Genomic DNA, 21,388 nt, shown 5'->3' on the forward strand with positions numbered 1-21,388 from the left:
AACCCCCTGCAAAACAGTCCTTATTACACTTCAGTTTTTGTATGGATTAAACTAAATAAATATAATGTGTTAATTTGCTTTAGGTGGTTTCTGTTAACTTTGGACAGAGCCAGGCTAGCTGTTTTCCCCTGTTTCCAGTCTTTCTGCTAAGCTAAGTTAGCCGGCTGCTGGTGAAAGCTTTATAAGTAGCGTACAGATATGAGAATTGTATTGATCTTCTGATCTAACGCTCTGCAAAAAAAAACAATATATGTAAATTAGGTACACAATTCTATTATACAAACACATTGATTACAATGTCCTGATGGCTTAAACACAGTTCAAAACTAATTCTAAGAAGTATAGTCAAAGAAAAATAAGCCACTGTTTTAAATCCAGGAAACAGAGCACTTGAATTTAACACTGAGAGTCATATCAAACATGCTAGAAATACATATTTCCACTTTATTTACATTTAGAAATAACTGTGATAATACACAGATGATGTTAGGGGTCAAATAAACTAAAACGGTTAGATTAAGATTAATGATTTCTATCCATCTCCATAGTGAGTGAAATTGGGAGACAGTTAAGGCAAGTTCATAGAGAAACATGAGCAACTTCTGATTTTAGAGCTGGTTTATGGCTGCTTGATGATTCCCCAAATGGTGTGACCTTGCACCCCAGCAGAGCATAATTCTCTAACTGAACCATGCATATGAACCATTAGTCCCTGGAGATATTGTATTATCCTTCACCTATCACCATCAAGACTTGTATACTCTCACATTGCACCATAAACACTAGTGTATAAAACAAAGAGTATGCAAGTTCATTAAAGTACCTTGTAGCTCCCTTGATCATAAAGTATGGTATGCTGCCATTATTTCAAACAGCCAACACACAAAAATAAGACCTCTCATTATTGAAATTAGCTGAAAGAAAAATATATAATAAGAGTAGTTAAGTTGGTCCTTGAAACTGCTTTTATCAACATGATAAACTGATCCACTTCTGTCTCCTCCACAGCCTGTGTCTCTGCATTGGCAGGATAACTGAACATGTACTCATGCGCATGCATGCGCACAATCATGCAGCATTTTCATTTACAGGACATGAAACACTAAAGGTAAAGCCTGCTTAGGATTCTCAGCTCTAGTATTGTCCCAACTCTTCCAACATGTTCTTCTTTAAATACATGACTGATGCTTTGTCTGCAAGGGCACAGAGGTTAACAGCACCCCAGGCTCCAGCTGTTCCCTCCTGCAGACAAACCACAAGCACCATGTGTTCTTATTTGAAGATGGAGGATACAAGCATGGTAAAGTCACATAATAAATAAGAAGTCAGTTTGACTTTAGATTTTTACGCCAGGGAGTAGATGGTATTCATTGGAGAGTGCAGCTCCAGACTTCCACCAAAGTCCAACTCCCTGACATCTCTCCTGGTTCCTGTGTACTGGCCGATGAATGAGCCGTCCTCGTTGAATGGTATCTCGCCTCCTTCGCCATAGTCCACCAGACTGTCGTCACTGTCTGATCGCTTTATCATTGCCTCCATAGACGGCTGGCCTCTTTGAAGCCCTCTTTCCTCCTCTCTACAAAATAGTGCAACACAAAAAAGAAATTGGTGCATTATGTCAACACTAGAAGAAAGAAAGTGTGAATGATAAAACTCTACCTGATGTATCATTTAAATGTAAATATACGTACCGCCGGGGGTAAGGCAGAGTGGAGACACGTGCTATCCTAAAATATGAAGAGTGTTTAAATGAGATCATCATAAGTATGACAGGATAGATGATTTTACCCCAATTCATTGATCATTCAGTCAAAAAAAAAGATGCTTGTAACAGTCCCAGTATTCTGTTATGGATATACTATTTATAGCTCCAAATGCTTGTCTGTTACATACTGTAAACAAATCATTAAATAACAATCCATGCAGGGTTGTACTGTTCAAATGTCAATATATTGTCTTTTCATACCTTTCAAGAGATCTTGAGTGTTTCAATGGGAAAAGAATAGGGTTTGGGGGGAATAAAAGTTTAGATAGAAAAGGTAGAGTAAATAGAAGAAACAGAAAATAATATAAGCATGAGTTGAGGCCATAAATACTGTAACCAGATTTGATTTGTACCTGTGCAGCATCGTGCTAAGATTTTATCAAATTAAAGGCACCCTGTGGAGTTTTTGACCACTAATAGTGTTATTTTGTTATTTATGTTTTTTATGAGTGGGTCCCCATTTTGTTTGTATTGTGCACATACGGGCATGTGACATTACGTGATAAACTTCCCTGCCTCCGGTGTCCTGCTATTCCACTGATCGACAGTTGGCGGTGGTAATACGCACACATAGTAATGCGTCAGAAAAAGCAGTGAAGAAGACTGCCATCTAGCAAACATGGATCTAAACAACGCATGATTTAATAGATAAAGTAAGGAAATAGACTTAACATGTTTCTCAGGCCTTAAGAATACACTAAGCACATTGTGGTAAGTAACACTGAATGCTAGCTGTTTAAAAGATAACTCAACAGGGCAGCTTTAATTCACCAAACAATTACATTTTTATTATAGTGTCAAATCATACAAGTTATCTCAGGACACTTTTCTGATAGAGCCGGTCTAGACCACAGTAGACCATAATTTACAGAGACCAAGCTTGTTTTTCCCCAAAGGCAAGCCTTTGAACAGAAAGTGAATGCACAGCTACAGAGCAAATGGATGTAAATACACAGCTATAGTTACAGTTATAATTATCAATAATGATAGTGCTGTACAGTGTTATGGGAAATTATCTATTCAGTATTATTACCATGCCATTAATGTTTATTTTCCACCAGCTGTCCACTTTAATGCTTACCTGTAGTCAAAAGTTCCCTCCTGATCTTTGTCATCCACTGGCTCCAATGAAATGTCTTTTTTTTCCCGAACTGAAATTAGAACAAGCTTCACTGTAATAAGAGCTACAACGTGGTGCTATTGGACATCACAGAGTACGAGGAATCACCACTGTACCTGGGTATTTCCCCCCTCGGCTCCTTTTGATGAAGCAGACTATGAGTAGGATGAGCACGATGAGAGCCACAGCACACATAATCCCGATAAACCAGCCCTGAGTGGAGATGTCCACCTGGTCCTGAGCATACGCTGAAAAACAACGCACAAGTAAGTACTCATATCAACAAATCACCATCCACTCAGCCCTTCAAAGTCTTTATTTAGTCGACCACCAAATGTGTTGATGCATGGGGGGAAGTAGTAAATTACTTTCAGTGGTGTAGTGGGGAGACTCCTCCGTATGCCATTCCCCTATCCCTATCCGAGTTCTTGCCGCCACGTAGAATCTGTATCGAGTGTAGCGGTCGTATCGCCGGAGTGAGAAACTTGTTATATTTGGAGTGAACTCTTCTATCCGCAGCTCCTCACCCCTGGTGGCATTCACTGTGGGGAAAGTGGAAGTTCCTTTGTGTTAGGAGGACTCTTGATGCCGGTAGAGTGCACACAACTGAGCTGGTAAGTAGCTTACCTGCCCAGAGAATGTCTACACGAGTGTTCATTACCCTTGTGATAACATACTTCAGTGGTATTTTGGTCTTTGAGCACATATTTAAGTGTGCTATTATGTGCTACCGAGATGTGGTTTTAAGTGTCGTGTGGACATTTTTGTCAGATTTAGTGAAATTCCTTTCAGTTATTAAAGAGTAGTTGTATCTCCAAGAGGCACTGCAGAATAATATATTATGATGTATTTCAGGGAGGTTTCAGATGTTGGGTTGGGGTACCTGTCTGGTACTTGAGGGAATATCCAGTAATGATACCGTTGGGTTCTGCTGGCAGGTCCCAGTCGACATAAATACTGTCCAGATGTCGCTGTTGGATCCTGAAGGATCTTGGAGCAGATGGCACTACAGACAAAAACACAGCAGGAAATAACTCACATAAGCTTTGGAAACAAACATTAGGCTAATTTGTGATTTGATTGTGCTTGGTAGAAGACACAAATGTTCTCTTGTTCCTTATATATTTTTTACCTCCTTCAGGCGTTGAGAAGTGTATATTATTACTGGGTGGCCCTTCATATCGATTGTTTGCCACCACTATATACATCTTGTAGTTGCTATAGGGGATGAGCCCAGTGAGTACCCCAGAGGGCTCTGGATCATTGTCTGGAAAGGATTTTGATTTCATCCCTCTGTTGACCCTCAGCCACCTGAGCTGGCTGCTGTCCCTCCAGTAGTAGGCCTGAGAGATGAGAAGCAACACACCCAGCACCGTGTTATTATTTTTGGAAACTATTTTTCAAGAAAAGGTTGAGTGCTTGCACAAATTAACATAGAAAAAAAGAAAGAGGAAGCATTTTATAAAAGATTTGATGGGCTCTTCAAAATTAGGGGAGGCAGACAGATAACCAGTCCAGCTGAAAACATCTTCCTAACCTTAAAGAAAAACAAATTATAAATTGTATTTATTTAATGTCTAATGTAGTATGGTGAAACAATCAAAGATAAATGATTGTAGTAGGTGATTGGTTCTTGACTAATTCCATACTAATCTTTTAGCATATTGTAATTGAAGTGATCTGAGAGAAAACTAGACTCCTGCATCTGCTCTTGACTCTGTTTTCAGGCTTTAGAAAATCTAGCCTGTGACGGGAGAATTTGTCCAATCACAGGTCATTTCAGAGAGAGACAGCGATCTTATTGGCTGTTTTGCAAATGCATATGCCCGTGCAACAGAGAGGGGAAAGGGAGAGCTGCAGGTGGAGGTCTCAGTCTGCTCTAAATCCTGTCGTTTGTTTTGCTTTCTACCCACTGCAGCTTTAAGGTAATACTGTATGAAGTAAATAGTCTAATATTAAAATATCACGCAATATTGCAAGTGATAGCTTTCAAATAAATAGTCAAATGCTACACAACTAATGGCCAATATTTTAACATACTAATAACGAGGCCAAATAGTAGGGAGCGTATATTAAATTCACAAGAGACACACCTTGTATTCTTTCAGTGCTCCCATCATAGAGCCACGTGTAACAGAGTCCCAGTGCAAAGTCACCTGTGTGCTCTCGATATCGGACACTCTCAGGTTCAGGGGTGCAGTTAAGGGACCTGAGGAAAACAGAGATACCCTTTTCTTTGCTTATCAGTGAACACAAAGAGAGTTCATGAGAAGGACAACTTGGTCCTGAGTAACAGAATACACAAAAAAAACAACCAAGAGTTATGTTCAGAACAGTAAGGGGTTGTATTTATCTGTTGATTAAGATTTAGGTTACAGTAGAACTGTGACATTCCGCATTCCATTCTGTGAGAACTCTGAAGAAAGTCGTTGTTATCCGTTTATCTTATCCTAAATTGCAACACTGTTAACCATTTTGTGTGTTTGGGACAATCCTTCCTGCCCATCCTGACTCATTTGTATCTTACTACATGTCATCTAAATGAATGTAGTGATTGTTAGAAAATATGTATATCCTTGTGTGTCTTATTAAACCTTTAGAATATTGTGAACTGAACCCTACTTTGTGTCGCTTTCTTCTCTGAGATCTCACCACTGCTTTCAGAATCAACTCACAGGGGTCAAGTTCATAGGATATGAACCACAAAACCATTGTTTCACAACTGAAAACATAATAGACTCTACTCTAACAAATGACAGAAATATGTCACACAGAAAGGTAACAAATGAATGGAAAAACCTGAATAAAATAGTGGAGAAACACAGCATGCATACATGATGTCAAAACTGGTCATTTAATGGTTTGATGAGTATGAAAAATACGTGAATAATATGCTTTTGCCTTTGCGGTCACCAGACCTTGTAACAGCAAGTGAACTGAACTGATTTGAACCCAAACCATGATTTGTTTCTAAACTTAACTACGTAGTTTTGTTGCCTAACCCTTACCAAACTGTGACCGTTTTACAACGTTAACGAAGTGTTTTAAACCATGACTGTTACATTAAGATATGAGGACGGAAAACTCTCCTGTGGGTCGTATTTCCTTCCACCGCCAGGAGGTGCTTAAACGCTCCTACAGTATGGGTCGTATTAGAGGGTAGAAATAAAGGACCTACAATATATCGTCATATGATTTGGAGGACTTGTTGTGGATAAACAGGTCATCCTTTAAGAAAATGTTTACCTTAATATGAAAATATAAACATTAACAGGGCAATAGGAAAAGGAGACATAAAAACAATTAGACAATACAAATCAAATAATTGCATCAGAAAATAAGATGTCATGCTTTTGTCTTTGGAGACACAGACCATGTTTCCAGATTAAAAAAGATGAGTGCCATTGAACTGCAGAAAAACGCACAGTGAGATGATGTAACTAAAAGATTGCCTGTCAAAATGGAAATTAACGAAAACATTGTGGCAAATGCTAAATGCATGAGACACATTACATTATCCTTTTTTTTACTCTACCTACTCTCTATATTATAATGTAGAGGATTTAGGTACGTACGGTCTTCCCCAGAGTAACCAATGATAACAGGAGACTCTGGACCCAGCCCAAAGTCGTTGACAGCCTGGACTTTGATGTCATATGGAGTAAAGGTATCTGCATCGTAGATGTAGTATCTCGCCCATTTAGTGGTTGCATTCTTCCACTCCTCTCTGGATTCTCTCCTTCTCCACCACACCAGATACTTAAGGTGGGGCCCATTCCACTCTCTGTAGGTCAGAGGCTGAAAGCGACCAGCATGATTGGATTTAGTTTGAATGAAAATATATGTTGTACATAACGGTCAAGGTAAATATGAAAGTGTTCCAGTTTTTATTGGGTTCATTACCTCCCAGCTGATCTCCATGTTATTCCGCCATGTACCTACACCCTTTACGTTCTTTGGGATGACATCTGGGGCTGTGATGGAAAATCAATTCAGTGTAAAGGAATACTTCAGCATTTCAGGAAATCTGTTTATTCGCTTTCTCGCCCAAGAGTTAGATTTATTTAAATATAAAAGACAATGCACATTATTCAACATTTCTGTAAATGTGTTAGCCAGCTGGCTAATTTTCAACTGTAGTTCTAGTAACCTAGAATGCATGTCTTGGTCAGAGGAAACCAGAGCAGCTGGATGAGACCCACGCAAACATGGGAAGAACATGCAATCGCAAAACAGAAAGGCCCTGCCTGGACCGGAGATCGAACTCTACAGTGCCCACTTGCTGTGAGGCAGCATTGCTAACCACTGAGCTGCCGTGCTGCCTTAGGAAGTTTTGATATCACTCTCAACATAGTTTAACAGTTAAATATGAAGCTACAGCCAGGAGAAGTTAGCATACCTAAGCATACAAACTGGAGCCAGGCTAGCTGCTTCCATTCATTATGCTAAGCTAAGCTAACTGTCTCCTGGCTGATTGCTTCATAGTTAGTGAACAGACATGAGAGTGGTATCGTTCTTTTCATCTAAACTAGACAGGGAAACAAAGTAGCGTATTTCACAAAATGTTGAATCGTTCCTTAAAGGTCCCATGACATGGTGCTCTTTGGATGCTTTTATATAAACCTTAGTGGTCCCCTTATACTGTATCTGAAGTCCCGAAATTCAGCCTTGGTGCAGAATTACAGCCACTAGAGCCAGTCCCACAATGAACTTTCCTTAGTATGTGCCATTTCTGTGTCTGTAACTATTGAGGAGGAGAAAGGATGAAAGCCACGATGTCTCTCTCTCATGGGTGGGCCAAATTCTCTGGGTGGGCAAAGCAGAGAAAGGGGAGGTAACCTTGCTCCTTATGACCTCATAAGGAGCAAGATTCCAGATCGGCCCATCTGAGGCAGAGCAGGATAACCAGGGCTTGGTTTACACCTATCGCCATTTCTAGCCCCTGGGGGACTATAGGCAGGCTGGGGGAACGCATATTAATGTTAAAAAAACTTGTAAAGTGAAATTTTCATGCCATGGGACCTTTAAAAATGTGCTACACAAATGGCCAGCGTAAAATCAGTCTCAGTATGTATTTCAGGAGTATCAAACCCACGTGCACCGCTGCTCTGGAAGCGCGTAGATGGGCGACTAGGGCGACTCATTCCGATTGCATTGACAGCGATAACCCGAAACTCATAGTAGGTAAAGGGTGTAAGGTGCAGAATGACAGAGTTGAGGTCCCCTGGGTAGCTTGAGAGGTTTCGCCACTTCCCAGGCAACCAGTCATCATCATCATACTGCACTATGTACTCTGTAACAGAGCAATAAATGGAGAAATATAGCCAAAATGTAAATACATCAAGAATTACCTAAAAATAATAAATGTTATTTCTGGGTGTTTCTTTAATTTACTGCTCTTACCTGTTATAGGATTGTGGTTGCTGTCTCCAGGGACCCAACTGAGTCTTACACTGCGTTCATATGGATCTGACAACTCCAACTTAGTGGGAGGATCTGGACGATCTACACACAGACATACATGAGCAATTAAAAAGCCAAACATGTTCCATGGTTGATGAAATGTCATTTATTTTAAATGTGTCATACCCATCACCATTAGGCGTGCTGAGGCAGATTTCTGGTCCAGTTCACTCTTGATGACACAGGTATAATTGCCCTCATCGCCGCTGTTTACATTAGTGATAACCAGATTTGATTCATCCAGAGAGATTCTGATGATAAAAGTGAGTAAAACTAATGTGATCAAAGTGTGGTTCATGCTAAACAAAAACGTTAAAAATAACTATATGTAACTTTTAAATGTTTCTGAAGCTGTGAAATTTTTAATTTGATGATCATAAATGACAGCAAACAAGACTAACAGTGAAAAGAACACTATTTTTATATAGCTTTTATTAACACCTTTGCCTAAGTCTGATTTTTCCCGCAAAGTAACAAAATGATTAGCAGCAGATAGACGGCGCTACAGAGCACAAATTCTGACGGGTCACAGATTTCGGTGTAACACTGGCAAAGCCTGTGTTGTTGTATCCAGCCAGGTAAAGAGTAGCAGGAGATTTTTGTTTTAGAAGTTTTTTATGGCTGAGCCATCACAGAAAAAAAGGATATTAAACGAAGAACAAATAAAAGCTAACAGGGAAAGTGACAGACAATCTTTAAATGTACTTCCCGACCCAGAGCATCAAAAAGTGACGCCAAGAGTCCCGACTAAATGTGTAAAGCGTTCTTGGGTTTCATGAAATGCACTATATAAATCTAAGTTATTATTACATTGGTTGCTACAACAAACTCTTAATGCTTTAGCTGGTGACAAAGTGATAGTGATACACTGTTTAGCCCACGATACATCGAAAGTAGGCTAAGTTACCTTATGCAATAATTGAAATGCAACGATGCATCTCTGACTTATTATCTTATTGTAAATGAATGATTTTCTGTCTGAGCAAAACATTCTTCACAACTATATGACCTCCTGGTAACACTAACTCAGTAATACAGCGTAAAGTGTTTAAAACACTACCGCTTTTGTCCAAAGCGGCCGATAGAATCAACCCAAACTGAAAGTTACATATAGCCACTTTAAAAAAAAAAAGAAATAGTGTAAATGTATAGTGTACAGTATATCTGTGTAGAACTCATTCATAAGATATACTGTACCTCCAGCCAAAAGTGACGTATTTTTTATCTTTCATCCAGGTGGTTGTGACAGGAGTAGTGACATCTGCTTTTACACCACACTCAAAGCGCACATCACTTCCACGGATGACTTTCATACTCTGTGGTCTTGTGACAATTAAGGTGGGCTCTGAGAAGAGTGGATGAAAACATATGATGGATCACACAATCAAAAAGTAAAAATCTAAATATTTTTAGTATGAAACAGTGTTACCCTCACCTTTTACCTCTACTCTGACTTGACTTTCTTCTCTTCCTGCGATGTTGCTGACAATACAAAGGTAGGTTCCCTGGTCATCTATCCGTATGTTTTTGATCTCCAGGGTCCCGTTACTGTGGGTCTTAAAACGATTTCCTTCCAGATTCCCCTGTCCATATTTGGACCTGTGTGGGCAGACCCATAAACACACACACACACACACACACACACACACACAAACACTGTGAGCTAATGTCTTAACACTCTGCATTAAATTGTCAAACAGCGTGTTCTCACCATCGCAATTCAGGCACCGGGGAACCAAAGTAGCGACAGTGTAAGAGGCAACGACTGCCCTCTATCACCTTGATGAGTTCATTTCTGGGCCCAAAAATACGTGGCGTTGCATCTAGAGAAACATTGAAAGTTAATAATAATAATGATGTACTTTATACTGCGGACATTTGCTCACCCCCTGGTCAATATTTTGGACACTACTGCTCAAAATGGTACACCTCTTCCAATTTAAAACAGATATATCTTTACACATTTTCTAATGCCAACTCTTCTATTTTATACTATTTCTCTTGAATGTGTATTGTTTATACTTGAGACAAGTGTATGTAAACCTGCTTGGCAATACAACTGTTTCTGATTAATTTTATTATGGTTTTGTTATGAAATAATTTCCTTTTTCCCTGGACCTGAGTTGTCTACTATACATCAAGTGTAATTGCTGATTTCTTACAGTTCCCAAATGCCTCTCAATGTGATTTGTGTGGACTGCGGGTGGATAGAAAAAGAAGAAATGCAACGGGAAATCTACATCTTGTTTTTCCCCACAACCAGATATTTACCTACAGTGCAATTATCCAATCACTCCAGCTGCTCTGGAAGTATGTTAAGTAATATCTTATTGTGCATGTTTAATATTTACAGGACAATCACTATAAACAGTTCAGTGTTACAGGGTAACTGTTTTCTCTAAAGGCCCTAAAAAAAGGATTTTCTCAATTAGCCTCTTACTATGAATGATAAAGTGCTACATAAACACATTCATTTCTGCCAGAGTTACACAGTTTTTTTTTACATGAAAAATTTGATCTGTATGTTTAGTTTTGTCTGTGTTCTTTATAATTGTTAAAGTGCACCAATGAGAATTTAGCAACATTTGTATCAGAAACAAGTCACTCAAATCTGATCAAACTTCACACCCACTGTTTTTGAGAGTTACATTTATAATAAATAATAGCTGTTTTTTGTTTTGTTTTTAACTTTCTTACCTATTTAGTCATAAATAGTTAATGTTATTACAGAAATGAAGCACGGATTAGCCATTTTATTGTGTATTTCATGTATTTGATTGCATGGCATTTGATGTTTCACAGCAGTAGTTTTTAAACTTTGTACCAGGTACTCCACATTTCTAAATGCTCTTATATTGTATATACATGTGGTTTCTGTTATCACATAAATATACAGTATAGGGATACCAACATTTATTTTAAAATTCCATTTCAAAACATTTCCATACTGTCCTACTACTTCATTTGTATAAGCAACTTTTAGATGGGCCATGACATTGAAAAAGTATTTGAGTTGTGAATAGACTAAAATGTGAAGAATGCTTGAAATATACCTCATGAGTATTATTTAAATGTTTTCAACTTGGTGTCACCTTGGCAAGCCATTCAAAATCAGAAACAATGTTTTACACTATAAACTTCATGGACAACATTGGACGACAGAGTGGTAACTTACGTAGCACGTTGACAAAAGCATTGGCCATTAAGTACCCATATTGATTTGAAGCATTGCACTGGTAGACGGCAGTGTTTTCAGCAGTCACACTGCGTAGAGTCAGTGTGTCTCCTGCCACCTGTCTGTTAGGCTGCGGTGTTGCAGCTGTAGAAAAAAACAACACAAATAAAGTTATTTAGATTTACTTTTACAGCTAGTAGGTATTATCTCAAATAACATACTTTCAATTGGTTCCCCGTTGATGAACCAGCTGATAGTGGGACGAGGAGCCCCATCAGAACGACACACCAGGCGTCCATTTTCCTCCGGGGCCAAGACCAGATCAGTGGGTTTCTCCAGCCAAAAAGGAGCCGCTGTCAAATACAAGTATGTTAACGGTTTTAACACTATTGTGCAGTAAGAACGATTTCTGAAAGTGTCTCTTACCTTTGACCCTGACGGTTATTGTGTGCTCAATGTATCCAATCTTATTGGTAGCAGTGCAAGTGTATTCACCCACATCATCAAAAGATGCCTTTGGGATTTGAATCATCTTGTTGAAGTTCTTTACTTTCATGCGCGGTGTCAACACCAGGTCGTCACCATCCTTGGTCCACATTATGTGAGGAGTTGGCCTTGATGATGATAAATAAGGCGACTTTCATGAAATCAAAGCCAAAATTATACTGAACAGAAAACATACAGACAGATAACTTTTTGAAACAGTAGCATTAAATATTCTATAACAAAATGCCTACAGTTACAGTATATCTTGTGATCTTGAGATGACACTCACACTCCTGCAGCGATACACTCCAGGAGCAGTTCTTCCCCTTGCAGGACGAGAATGGAGCTGGACAAGCCTGTGGGAGACAGCCAGGTGGGGGCAGCCTCGGACACTGTACGAGCTGCAGAGGAAACACCACAACACCCCAGTCACAAACCCTGCCTAACCATGAATCAAGTTAACTCAGAAAAAAAGACAGGACAGCTGAAGCAGAGCACACACTCAGTACGTTTAGTTGCAGCAAACAAGGAGTCTTTTTAGGGTATAGTCTGAAATAAAACCAAATGGTCCAGTTTAATAATCATAAAATTACAGGGAGTTAGTGGAAAAAGACATTAGAAATTATTGTTATTAGTGTATCAGTTTGGTAAGAAAAAATCAAGTGAATATAGATGAACAGAACAGATTGTGTTTTAAGTATATTTTGACAACATGTGTAAACTGCTGTCCATATTGTAATACTAGTCTAGCCTTGCCTATGTGATACCATATTATTGTCTAAACCTATAGTAACACAATTATTATTTTGTTCCCAATGAATGTTTTGTTGGCAGAAATCAGAGATGCAGTATAAAAATGTCAACAGGAAAACAACACTGGTCATATTTTACAATGTGTTTTGGGCAAAGTGTACATAAGAAAATTAACTTATCAAATATCATCCAATGTGTTTTGCTTGGAGTCATTTTTTGTGACTGTTTAACCTGACTCACAACAGCCCAAAGACCCCGGCCAATCCTCCAGCCACAGATCCTGATATCCAACCCCTATTATATGTTTCCTTTACATCCACTGCATTTTGTAATTTTCTATGTTTTTAGGTCAGGCCCATGTCTGACGTTTACCCATGCAGCATGCAGGTTACCAGTGTAAATACTTGAAAATGTATGTAAAATAATTAGATGTGAACCAAAACGATAGGGTAACGGCTAAAAACTAGACACTGTGAGTGTGAACACACAATCATACTCACTTGTAAGCACTTTAACAACCACGGGCATCTTCTGCTGGATGACATTTTTGTAGGGGAAGCGGGCATTACAGCAGTAATCAGTAGCAGAATCGTTGAACAGGACATTAGAGAAGTACAGATCTCCGTTTACTCCCATGGATAGCCTGCGGTCCTGCCGCACAGGCTGCATGGTGGGGAAAGCTGTCTGAATGGGCCAGTTGAAAGGTCTCGCATACGAGCCTGGAATGAAACACGGTGTAAAAAATAAAGTCAGCCCACAGGAGATGCTTTTTTTACAGCTAGAGTTATTGAAAGATTGTTTGTTTAGCAGATTATTACAGTGCCTCCTTGTTGAGGCTTATTGATCTAAACGTTTCAAGATGTAACTCTGGAGAGTAACTTACAGCTGGACATCCAGTAGATTTCAGGTTTTGGCGGGCCTGGTGGCGGGTCACAGGACAGGACCAGAGGCAAGCCAGCACTGACCACCACAGGCTCCAAAACCTCCCTCGGCCACACAGGAGCTCCTACACAAACACAGAGGTTTACTTGTCTCTACAGAGCAGCAACGCTAGTTTTGCTGTTTGATGTATTACTAACATACTGATTACTGAGCTAATAAACTACCAGATATGAGTATATAAGTATATCTGACAGGCCTGCTGATACTCCAAAAGAAGCAAATAACTGATCCTAGTTAAATCCTAGTTTATTCGTCTGTGCCATATAGAGCTCCATTGTTGTCCAAACACTATTACAAACTAATCAATAAGCCTCACTGTTGCACTGGTAGACATGTTCCTTCATTAAGATTAACATGAGCACTGTTTATTTTAAGTCAGCCCCAAATAAACCATTCTCCTGCTGCTGTCTTGCTGTCACTAGCAGCAAATCTGCAGATAAATAGTCCCCTACAAATACATTATTTATTCCTGTTTGAGTAATGTTTGCTAAAAAAAAAAAAAAAAAAAGGTAATAGGAAATGATTTAGCCTTTTTAAAAATTAAAGTATATATTTCTGACACATTTTTTAAGATTTACATCTTCGGTAGGAAGAACAAATGGGCCGAGTGCTAAGGACAGGTTAGGGATGTTTAAAAGTACTGGGACAGACTGATGCATTGTTGTTGTTTTTTTCATGGGATGAATTACCAATACCAAAAATACAGAATATAGCCAGGAAAAAAGGGAAAGTTCTCTGCGCTTCTGCAGACCACAACAATCCGGTGCAACCAAAGCAGGACACAACAGTATAAAATAGCAAAAAATTGTCGGTGCAACACAGATGTCTTCTAACTTGATGGTTTGATTTCTTAAGGTGTATAACAGTGACTAACGTTTGGATGTAAGGTTACATCTTCATCAGAGTCCTTGAATATGACATAATATAGACACCCTTAGTATAAGTATTTTTGTTGCTGCTGTTTTTTGTATGATTCTACTTGCATTTTTAGATAATATTAAATATACAGTAAAGAGTAATGCCGCTGAATTTTCATACACAGTCCAATTTAAGTAATGTAGGTATGGAGCAAAACATAATCACATATCACATAAATTGACATTTATGTGTTGCAGATCTACTACTCTACATATTGTATAGAAAATATGAAAGAATGTTGCTGTTTAGTTTGTTAGTGGCATTTGATTTCATTCTAAACTAAATTCCATATGTCTCAGTGTGTCACTTCACACACTGAGGTCACTGTGCATCTCCTGTCAGTAGCGTGTCAGTGGTGTTGGATATAAACAAACAGTGGATTCTCTAAAAGTCCAAATACTGATCTTACTGTATAGTCGTAGTCTGATCTTGTGGGAGTATGCAGATCCATACTCATTGGATGCAATGCACTGATACTCTGCCTCATATTGTTCAGGATTGTTCCAGGCATAGATGTCCAACGTCCCTGAGCGCCTGCGCATTGATGCTTGAGCGTCACGTGCCACGTTGAAATACTTGCCATTACGCCTCCATGAGAAACTTCATGAAAGTGTAAAGAAAGACAGAAAAAACAGTGAGGTGGTTTGCAGACAAAAATGTTCTTTCACAAAGCTGTTCACTGTGCTATGTCAGCTCTTACATGGGATGAGGGTTTCCTTTGGCTTCACATTCTATGACCATGGTGTCTTTGGGGTCAACAATATGCTCCTTCATTGACTGCTTTATGATGGTTGGAGGCTGCCTGACTGCAGGCAGAGACATTAGAAACTTATATGGTAAGACAATGCATATCACAAATTTTAAACATGCAATGCAAGTACAGTTACTGACTCACTTTCCAGAGGGATGTCGAAAGCCCAAACACTCTGCCATAAAAGCAGCAGCAGCAGCAGCGCTGGTTCGAGCCCTGTTCCCATCTTTACAGTGCATGGAACCAAGCCACTCTTTTCTTTACCAACTCCTCTGTTCTGTCATTGAATGACAGGAGTATATACAGTTATTTACTTATACAGTAATATATTCATGTCATGCAGATAAAATCCATAACAAATTACTATTATGACACTTCTTACTACTGTTTTCACTAATGGTTCACAAATAATGTAGAATGCAGCAATAGACATCTCAGTGGTGGAAAAGGTGATACCACAATGTAAAAATGATGGTCATTCAATGTCCTACTTAAGTAAATGAAAATAACATTCCCAGTGGTTCCCAAGCTATAGGTCAGCCCCCTCCAAAGGGTCACAAGATAAATCTGAGGGGTCTTAAGATGATTAATAAGGGGTCAAAAAAGGTTGGGAACAATTGGTTCAATATATAACAATGTATTGTATTTTATAGGCTTTTCCGATGTTTTTATTCTGAAAAGTAACTATAGCTGTAAGGTAAATGATGTGGAGAAAACACTGAAAAAAATCTCTCTGAAATAGAAGTAGAATTGAAAGTAACATAAAATTAAAATACTCAAGTACAAGTATCTCAAAATTGTACTAAAGTAGAATGCTTGAGTAAATTTACTAACTCTCACCACTGACATTTAGATTATAATACTAAGATTATAATAATTTTTCCATAGAGTAGTACAACTAAAAGAGGGGATTCAACTGTGTTTCAAGCTGCCATGAACCTTCTGAATGTCTGCGCGGCTCTGTAAAAAGTAAATTGTAGTATATAATAAGACTCATAACATATCTTTCATTAGATGACTCTCTTCAAAAATCTTTTCATCACACTATTGCTGTAAATATGTTATGAACCATGTCATGTTAGTCATGTTAGAATCATCAGAACAAAAAGTTGTCAGTACCTACCTCTCTCATGGAAAGTCAAATCAGGGCTCTCTCCTCCCCATCTCTGTAGCTTCCCCAATGCATCGATAATTCCAATGACTTTTCTCACCCGAAATTATTCTTGTTTGTGCAGTATACCAATAAAAGCCTCAGTCCTTCAAATATCAGGTCAAGAACCCTAGAGGAGTTGATACACTTCAGTAATGGAGTTTCTGTCTGTCACTGCCACTTACACTCTGCCCACCCATCTCATGAATAATGAATGAGTGCCATACACCACCTACTCCTCACCCACATCACTTCACTGTTCTGGCCAGGCTCTCATGACTCTGAACAATCTCTCTCAATCAAACACATTCACAAAGTTTGTTCACACAATAAACACACTGATGTTCTCAAGAAAATACTTACATGTTTGGATTTATTACACCAACAGTTGAGGCATTTAAAATGCTTTGGACTGAGGGCATATCTTTATTTCTCAAGGCACCAACAATTTGCATTCTTGTTGGTTTTGATGACATCAAAATGTGGGCTTTATTGTTGACTGCAGAGGACTGGGCAAACAGTATGAAAGCAATGTTTGTTTCTCCCGTATGAATTTTACATGTGCAAATCTCAACTCACATGACTCCAGCGCGATAGCTCTGATAGGATGGAAATATGCAACATTAAAATTTTTGTCAATATCAATTTGATTCAGTTTAATGATAGCCAGACAGATTCTTCTAAGATTTTCATCTGCTGACAGTATTGCTGACTGTGTAGGGTTTTAAAAAAACAAAAAAGGGGGTTAAAAAAAAAACAAAGGGGGAGGAAAAAAAAGGGGGAAAAAAAAAAAAAATTTTTTTTTCCATTTAGATGATAAAGCTGATTTAAATGTGCAAAGTTTGCATAAATATATTGCTCATCATAAGGGATTTAACAACTTTTCAATCATATTTGGAAAGAGTGTCAGACCGCTTGTGACAAACCATTAAGACTCTCATAGCTCTGTATCCTCTGGCCCTGATCCCCTACCCTTTATTCACATGTGAAACACAACCTGCCCTGCCTCACACAGAAAACAAAAGCAGAAGTGGTATGTTGAGCTTTTTGGCTCTCAGAATGGTCTTTTTTCCCCTCTATACATCGGACTGAAGCAGTCCTGGCAGTGAGAAGTGATCAGTGCCATGCACCAGATTGCACAGTGAAGAGGCAGAGAGGCAGACAGAGCCAGCTCAGTGACGACAAGAAGGTCTCTATACTTGCGGGTCTCCTTTGGCACGTGTGCCCAGGGCTCGGGTAAAAGCAGATGGCATGTGGAAGGGATTGTTCGAGCACACAAGCTGCCTGTTCAGACTCGGAGCACCTTTCATTTGCACTTTGACGTCACTGCGTCAGGGAGAGCACAAAAAGAGGCCTCGAGTCATCACCACTGTGCCATCAAAACATTATTGTCTCACAAACTTGAACACTGTGAGATAACAGTAAACTACGGCAAAACTTTTTTTCCAAGATCATCCTGTAACAAGACTAAAAGTCTACAGACATGCAAGTGACTCTGTGAGGCTGTACTTAGACACAGCGGTGCCTTAAGCTAATTGCTAAGATCAGCATGCTAACATGATCACAAAAAAAATACTAGCGTGCTGATGTTACCATCTCACTTTAGTGTGATAGCATGCTAACATTTGCCAATTAGCCCTAAACACAAGTTCAATTAAACCTACAGTAGCTGTTTTGACATTTCAATCAAAACCACAAATATCCACCTCAATGTGGTGTGCTCAAATGCGTGTCACTGAAACATTGCCACATAAAAAGTGATGCAAATTCATGCCATTCATCTCAACACAGAGATGTTCACAAGTAATTTTTGGAAGTCCAAGTTGAGTCTCAAGTCTTTGAGCTCGATTCCAAGTCAAGTCTCAAGTCTTTGAGGGGCAAGTTCAAGTCAAGTCTCAAGTCTTTTGCCACGAGTCCAAGTCAAGTCTCTGGCCATCTGATCAGTCCATAACACTCTATTGTTAAATCTTATGAATTCAAAGCATGTCTTGTAGCTACCATCCATACAGTACAGTATCAAAATCAGTTGTAGGATAACTTTATGGGGTCTACTGCAATGCAATCTGAAGAAACACAAATTAAGAACTCTGTTTCAATTTCATAACTGTATATTTCAACATTTCAAGTTGTGACGGGAAAAATATCACGTATGCTTTAATGGAGGTAGGTTAATTTTGTTCCAGAACTTACAGTGGGTCTCCAACTTAGGACATCGTATAGTCTAATCTTCTGCTACTTAACACATCCCTCTAGCCCTCGGACCTTGTGAAATATTAACCTAAGTCTGTCACATCATACGGATACAACTATAAAGATACAATTTGCCTGTTCCCAGCATTAGCAGAACACTTTGCGATGGTTAGCTTGTTACCTGTGATAAATGCTAAATTTAATGTCTCTTTCACATTAGCAAGTGACTGACCTATCTGGACACGTTTTGAGATGTCTGATGAAGTTCGATGTTGTTGATCCGGCATTATTTATCTTGGTGCCAAACATGTAGCTGTTCGCTTACTGCCACTGTTTACAAAAACTAATGGCAAAAGGCACGACTCTGGGAGGACTAGGTGTCGCCATCATCAATGCATTTTTTGATATGTGAGTGCATACATACATAGGCATAGTGCATGCGTTACGTTGCACATTATGGCAAAGGGCAGGGGACATGCAGCTCGTCATACGTTTCCCCAACGTATATGCGGCAATAAAAGAAAATAGAAATACATGAATACATTTAGATTTAAAAAGCAATAATTGCATGAAAACAGGTTGTTGACGAGTCTCGAAGCTCGAGTCCGCGTCAAGTCTGAAGTCTTTTATGTTGAGTCTCAGGTCAAGTTTGAAGTTAAGGTTTGTGCGACTTAAAGTACATAGTAGCCTAAAAATAACAGATGGATGGATTAGAAATGTACACCAGAAGTTTATGTAAATAACACTTGCCTGCTGGCTTCTGCTCTCTGCTGTTGTTGTTGTTATAGAAGATGCTTAGGGACGTCTACAAATTACAACACCGAAAAGAGATGCAACAAAAATATTTTTTTATTTAACTATTTTTGTGGTGGTGTGTATAACTAGCAGGAGACAAGTAATAATTGAGGTAAGTTTGGAGACATTACCTTATTTAATCATTAAATTAATAAATATTTTTGTTGTATCTCTTTTCGGTGTAGTAATTTGTAGACGGCCCTAAGCACTCGTCTAACTGCATGTAGCAGCAGCAGCAGCAGCAACAGAGAGCAGAAGAGAGCAGGCAAGTGTTCATAAACTTCTGGTGTAGTTACAAACTTTCCAATCCATCGTTTTATGAGTACATAACCTATTTGTACTAGTGTAGAAGTTTGGTATCATTTCGGGCATTATTAGTGGGGTCATTTACGAGATACAAACGTGGGTCCATTAGCCTCTGTGCTAAGCTATTCAGCTGATAACGCTACTCTACGCTAACTCTCCCAATGTTAAACCCAGGTGAAAAAAGCTTCTGGGGGGGTGTTTGGCTCGAGGTCATGGTGCAAAGGACCCTAGGGTGAAATTACTCCGAACCATCACTTTAAGTGCGACTCAAGTCCGAGTCTCAGACTCGAGTCCCCATCTCTGTCTCAATGGCAGGTGTGAGAGCGGAACAATCTTGTTTTTACTCTCATACAAATCTGCTGATGCAGTTGTAGACCCATCCCACTTCTCAACTCAGACTATGACATCATTAAAACCTTGAGTACCATTGATAGCTTCTTAAACGACAGCTGGAAGAACTAAAGCACTCCTTTAGATGGTGATACACTCTATAGTATGTGTCTTAATGTGCTAAAATACTGTGTACTTCATATCCAAAAAGTAATATTCAAAATTAGTTAAACAAAGTACAAAGTGGTGAAAGTTAGGGGTCCTACCTTTGAATGTAGTTTAAGTGTTTTCTCAGCTTCTGGGTCCCCTTTTCTCCTCGTTGCAGTGGCAGCAGACTCCTACTTTCTTCTCATCTTCACAGTGAGCTTCACCTTTCCCAGCAGCATCTGGCTTTTGTGTTATGTGTCACTCCATCAGCTTAAAGCAGGTGACAGGCGAGATAACAGAGGCCCATGTGGCCCGTCAGGACGGCTGTCCCAAGCCTGGGTCACACGCCTGGCAAACGGGGCCTGAGAGCCTATTATAATAAATCCATTGTGAAATCCACACATAAATATAACGTCATCTCCACAGTGATGGGAAAAAAAGAGTTAAACACAAGCAGCATGTCATGCACTGACTAGTTGGTGGACTAGGTTTAGGTGTCACTCAGCTTCCATTTAGCAACAATCAACTGCAGCTTGCTTAAGAGATCTAATTATTTTTTGTTATTTTTTCACATGTGCTGTTAATTTGCAGTGTGGTAGATGGGGGGTGGGTTACTGACCTTGTATCTTCACTCTGGCTGGCACGAACGCACACTCTCTCTCACACAAAGCGTTTCTGTCTGGAACAAAGTCAGTCTATTGTGGACAGGGAGGGCATAGCTTCCACACACATGGGGGGGTTTAACCCATCACATTCAAGTGATTGGATGGCTTGTCCTTCATTGATAAGTCTTACATAATTTGCAAAACACCAGGGTGATTTATTTATTGGGTTTACAAAACGTGGTGATGGTTAAATGTGTTCAGTACGGGGCAAAACATGTTAAATGACAAGGAGAGTGGTCTTCATAAATATGAATTTATTCAAAACAAATACTAAAGCTATACCCAATAGCACAGTTTGCACATGAAATATGATTTAAAGCTTATATTACATTTAACAACACTGACAACTGCAACATTAATAGTTATGATCAGATAGTAAATAATGTAAAATGTGCACCTTATACAAAGCTTTTTTAATAAAGTGCATGGAAG

The 21,388-nt window shown here is 39.1% G+C and overlaps 1 protein-coding gene across 5 annotated transcripts; it reads right to left on the minus strand.

Moving 5' to 3' along the window:
• Positions 1 to 426: 426 nt before the first annotated feature.
• Positions 427 to 20,992, minus strand: nfascb (neurofascin homolog (chicken) b). 5 transcript variants are annotated; one of them, XM_039799470.1, is made up of 29 exons: positions 20,911 to 20,992; positions 20,411 to 20,661; positions 16,497 to 16,653; positions 15,518 to 15,650; positions 15,323 to 15,428; positions 15,032 to 15,222; positions 13,646 to 13,768; positions 13,263 to 13,481; positions 12,299 to 12,410; positions 11,950 to 12,137; positions 11,745 to 11,876; positions 11,524 to 11,667; positions 10,060 to 10,171; positions 9,784 to 9,947; positions 9,546 to 9,693; positions 8,475 to 8,599; positions 8,289 to 8,390; positions 7,981 to 8,178; positions 6,789 to 6,859; positions 6,461 to 6,683; positions 4,979 to 5,094; positions 4,018 to 4,228; positions 3,769 to 3,891; positions 3,254 to 3,427; positions 3,002 to 3,133; positions 2,847 to 2,916; positions 1,967 to 1,978; positions 1,692 to 1,727; positions 427 to 1,576 (listed from the first exon to the last, which is right to left on the minus strand). In XM_039799470.1, exons 3-29 carry the CDS (start codon positions 16,503 to 16,505, stop codon positions 1,345 to 1,347), a joined length of 3,606 nt encoding a protein of 1,201 aa, XP_039655404.1. In that variant the 5' UTR covers positions 16,506 to 16,653; positions 20,411 to 20,661; positions 20,911 to 20,992; the 3' UTR covers positions 427 to 1,344. The 5 variants fall into 5 exon arrangements, with proteins under 5 accessions (XP_039655404.1, XP_039655407.1, XP_039655408.1 ...); XM_039799473.1 differs by lacking the exon at positions 1,967 to 1,978; XM_039799474.1 differs by lacking the exon at positions 16,497 to 16,653 and having other exon boundaries at positions 20,911 to 20,991.
• Positions 20,993 to 21,388: the final 396 nt, after the last annotated feature.

Source organism: Perca fluviatilis, chromosome 5 (genome assembly GCF_010015445.1).
Source record: "Perca fluviatilis chromosome 5, GENO_Pfluv_1.0, whole genome shotgun sequence".
Lineage (NCBI taxonomy): Eukaryota > Metazoa > Chordata > Actinopteri > Perciformes > Percidae > Perca > Perca fluviatilis.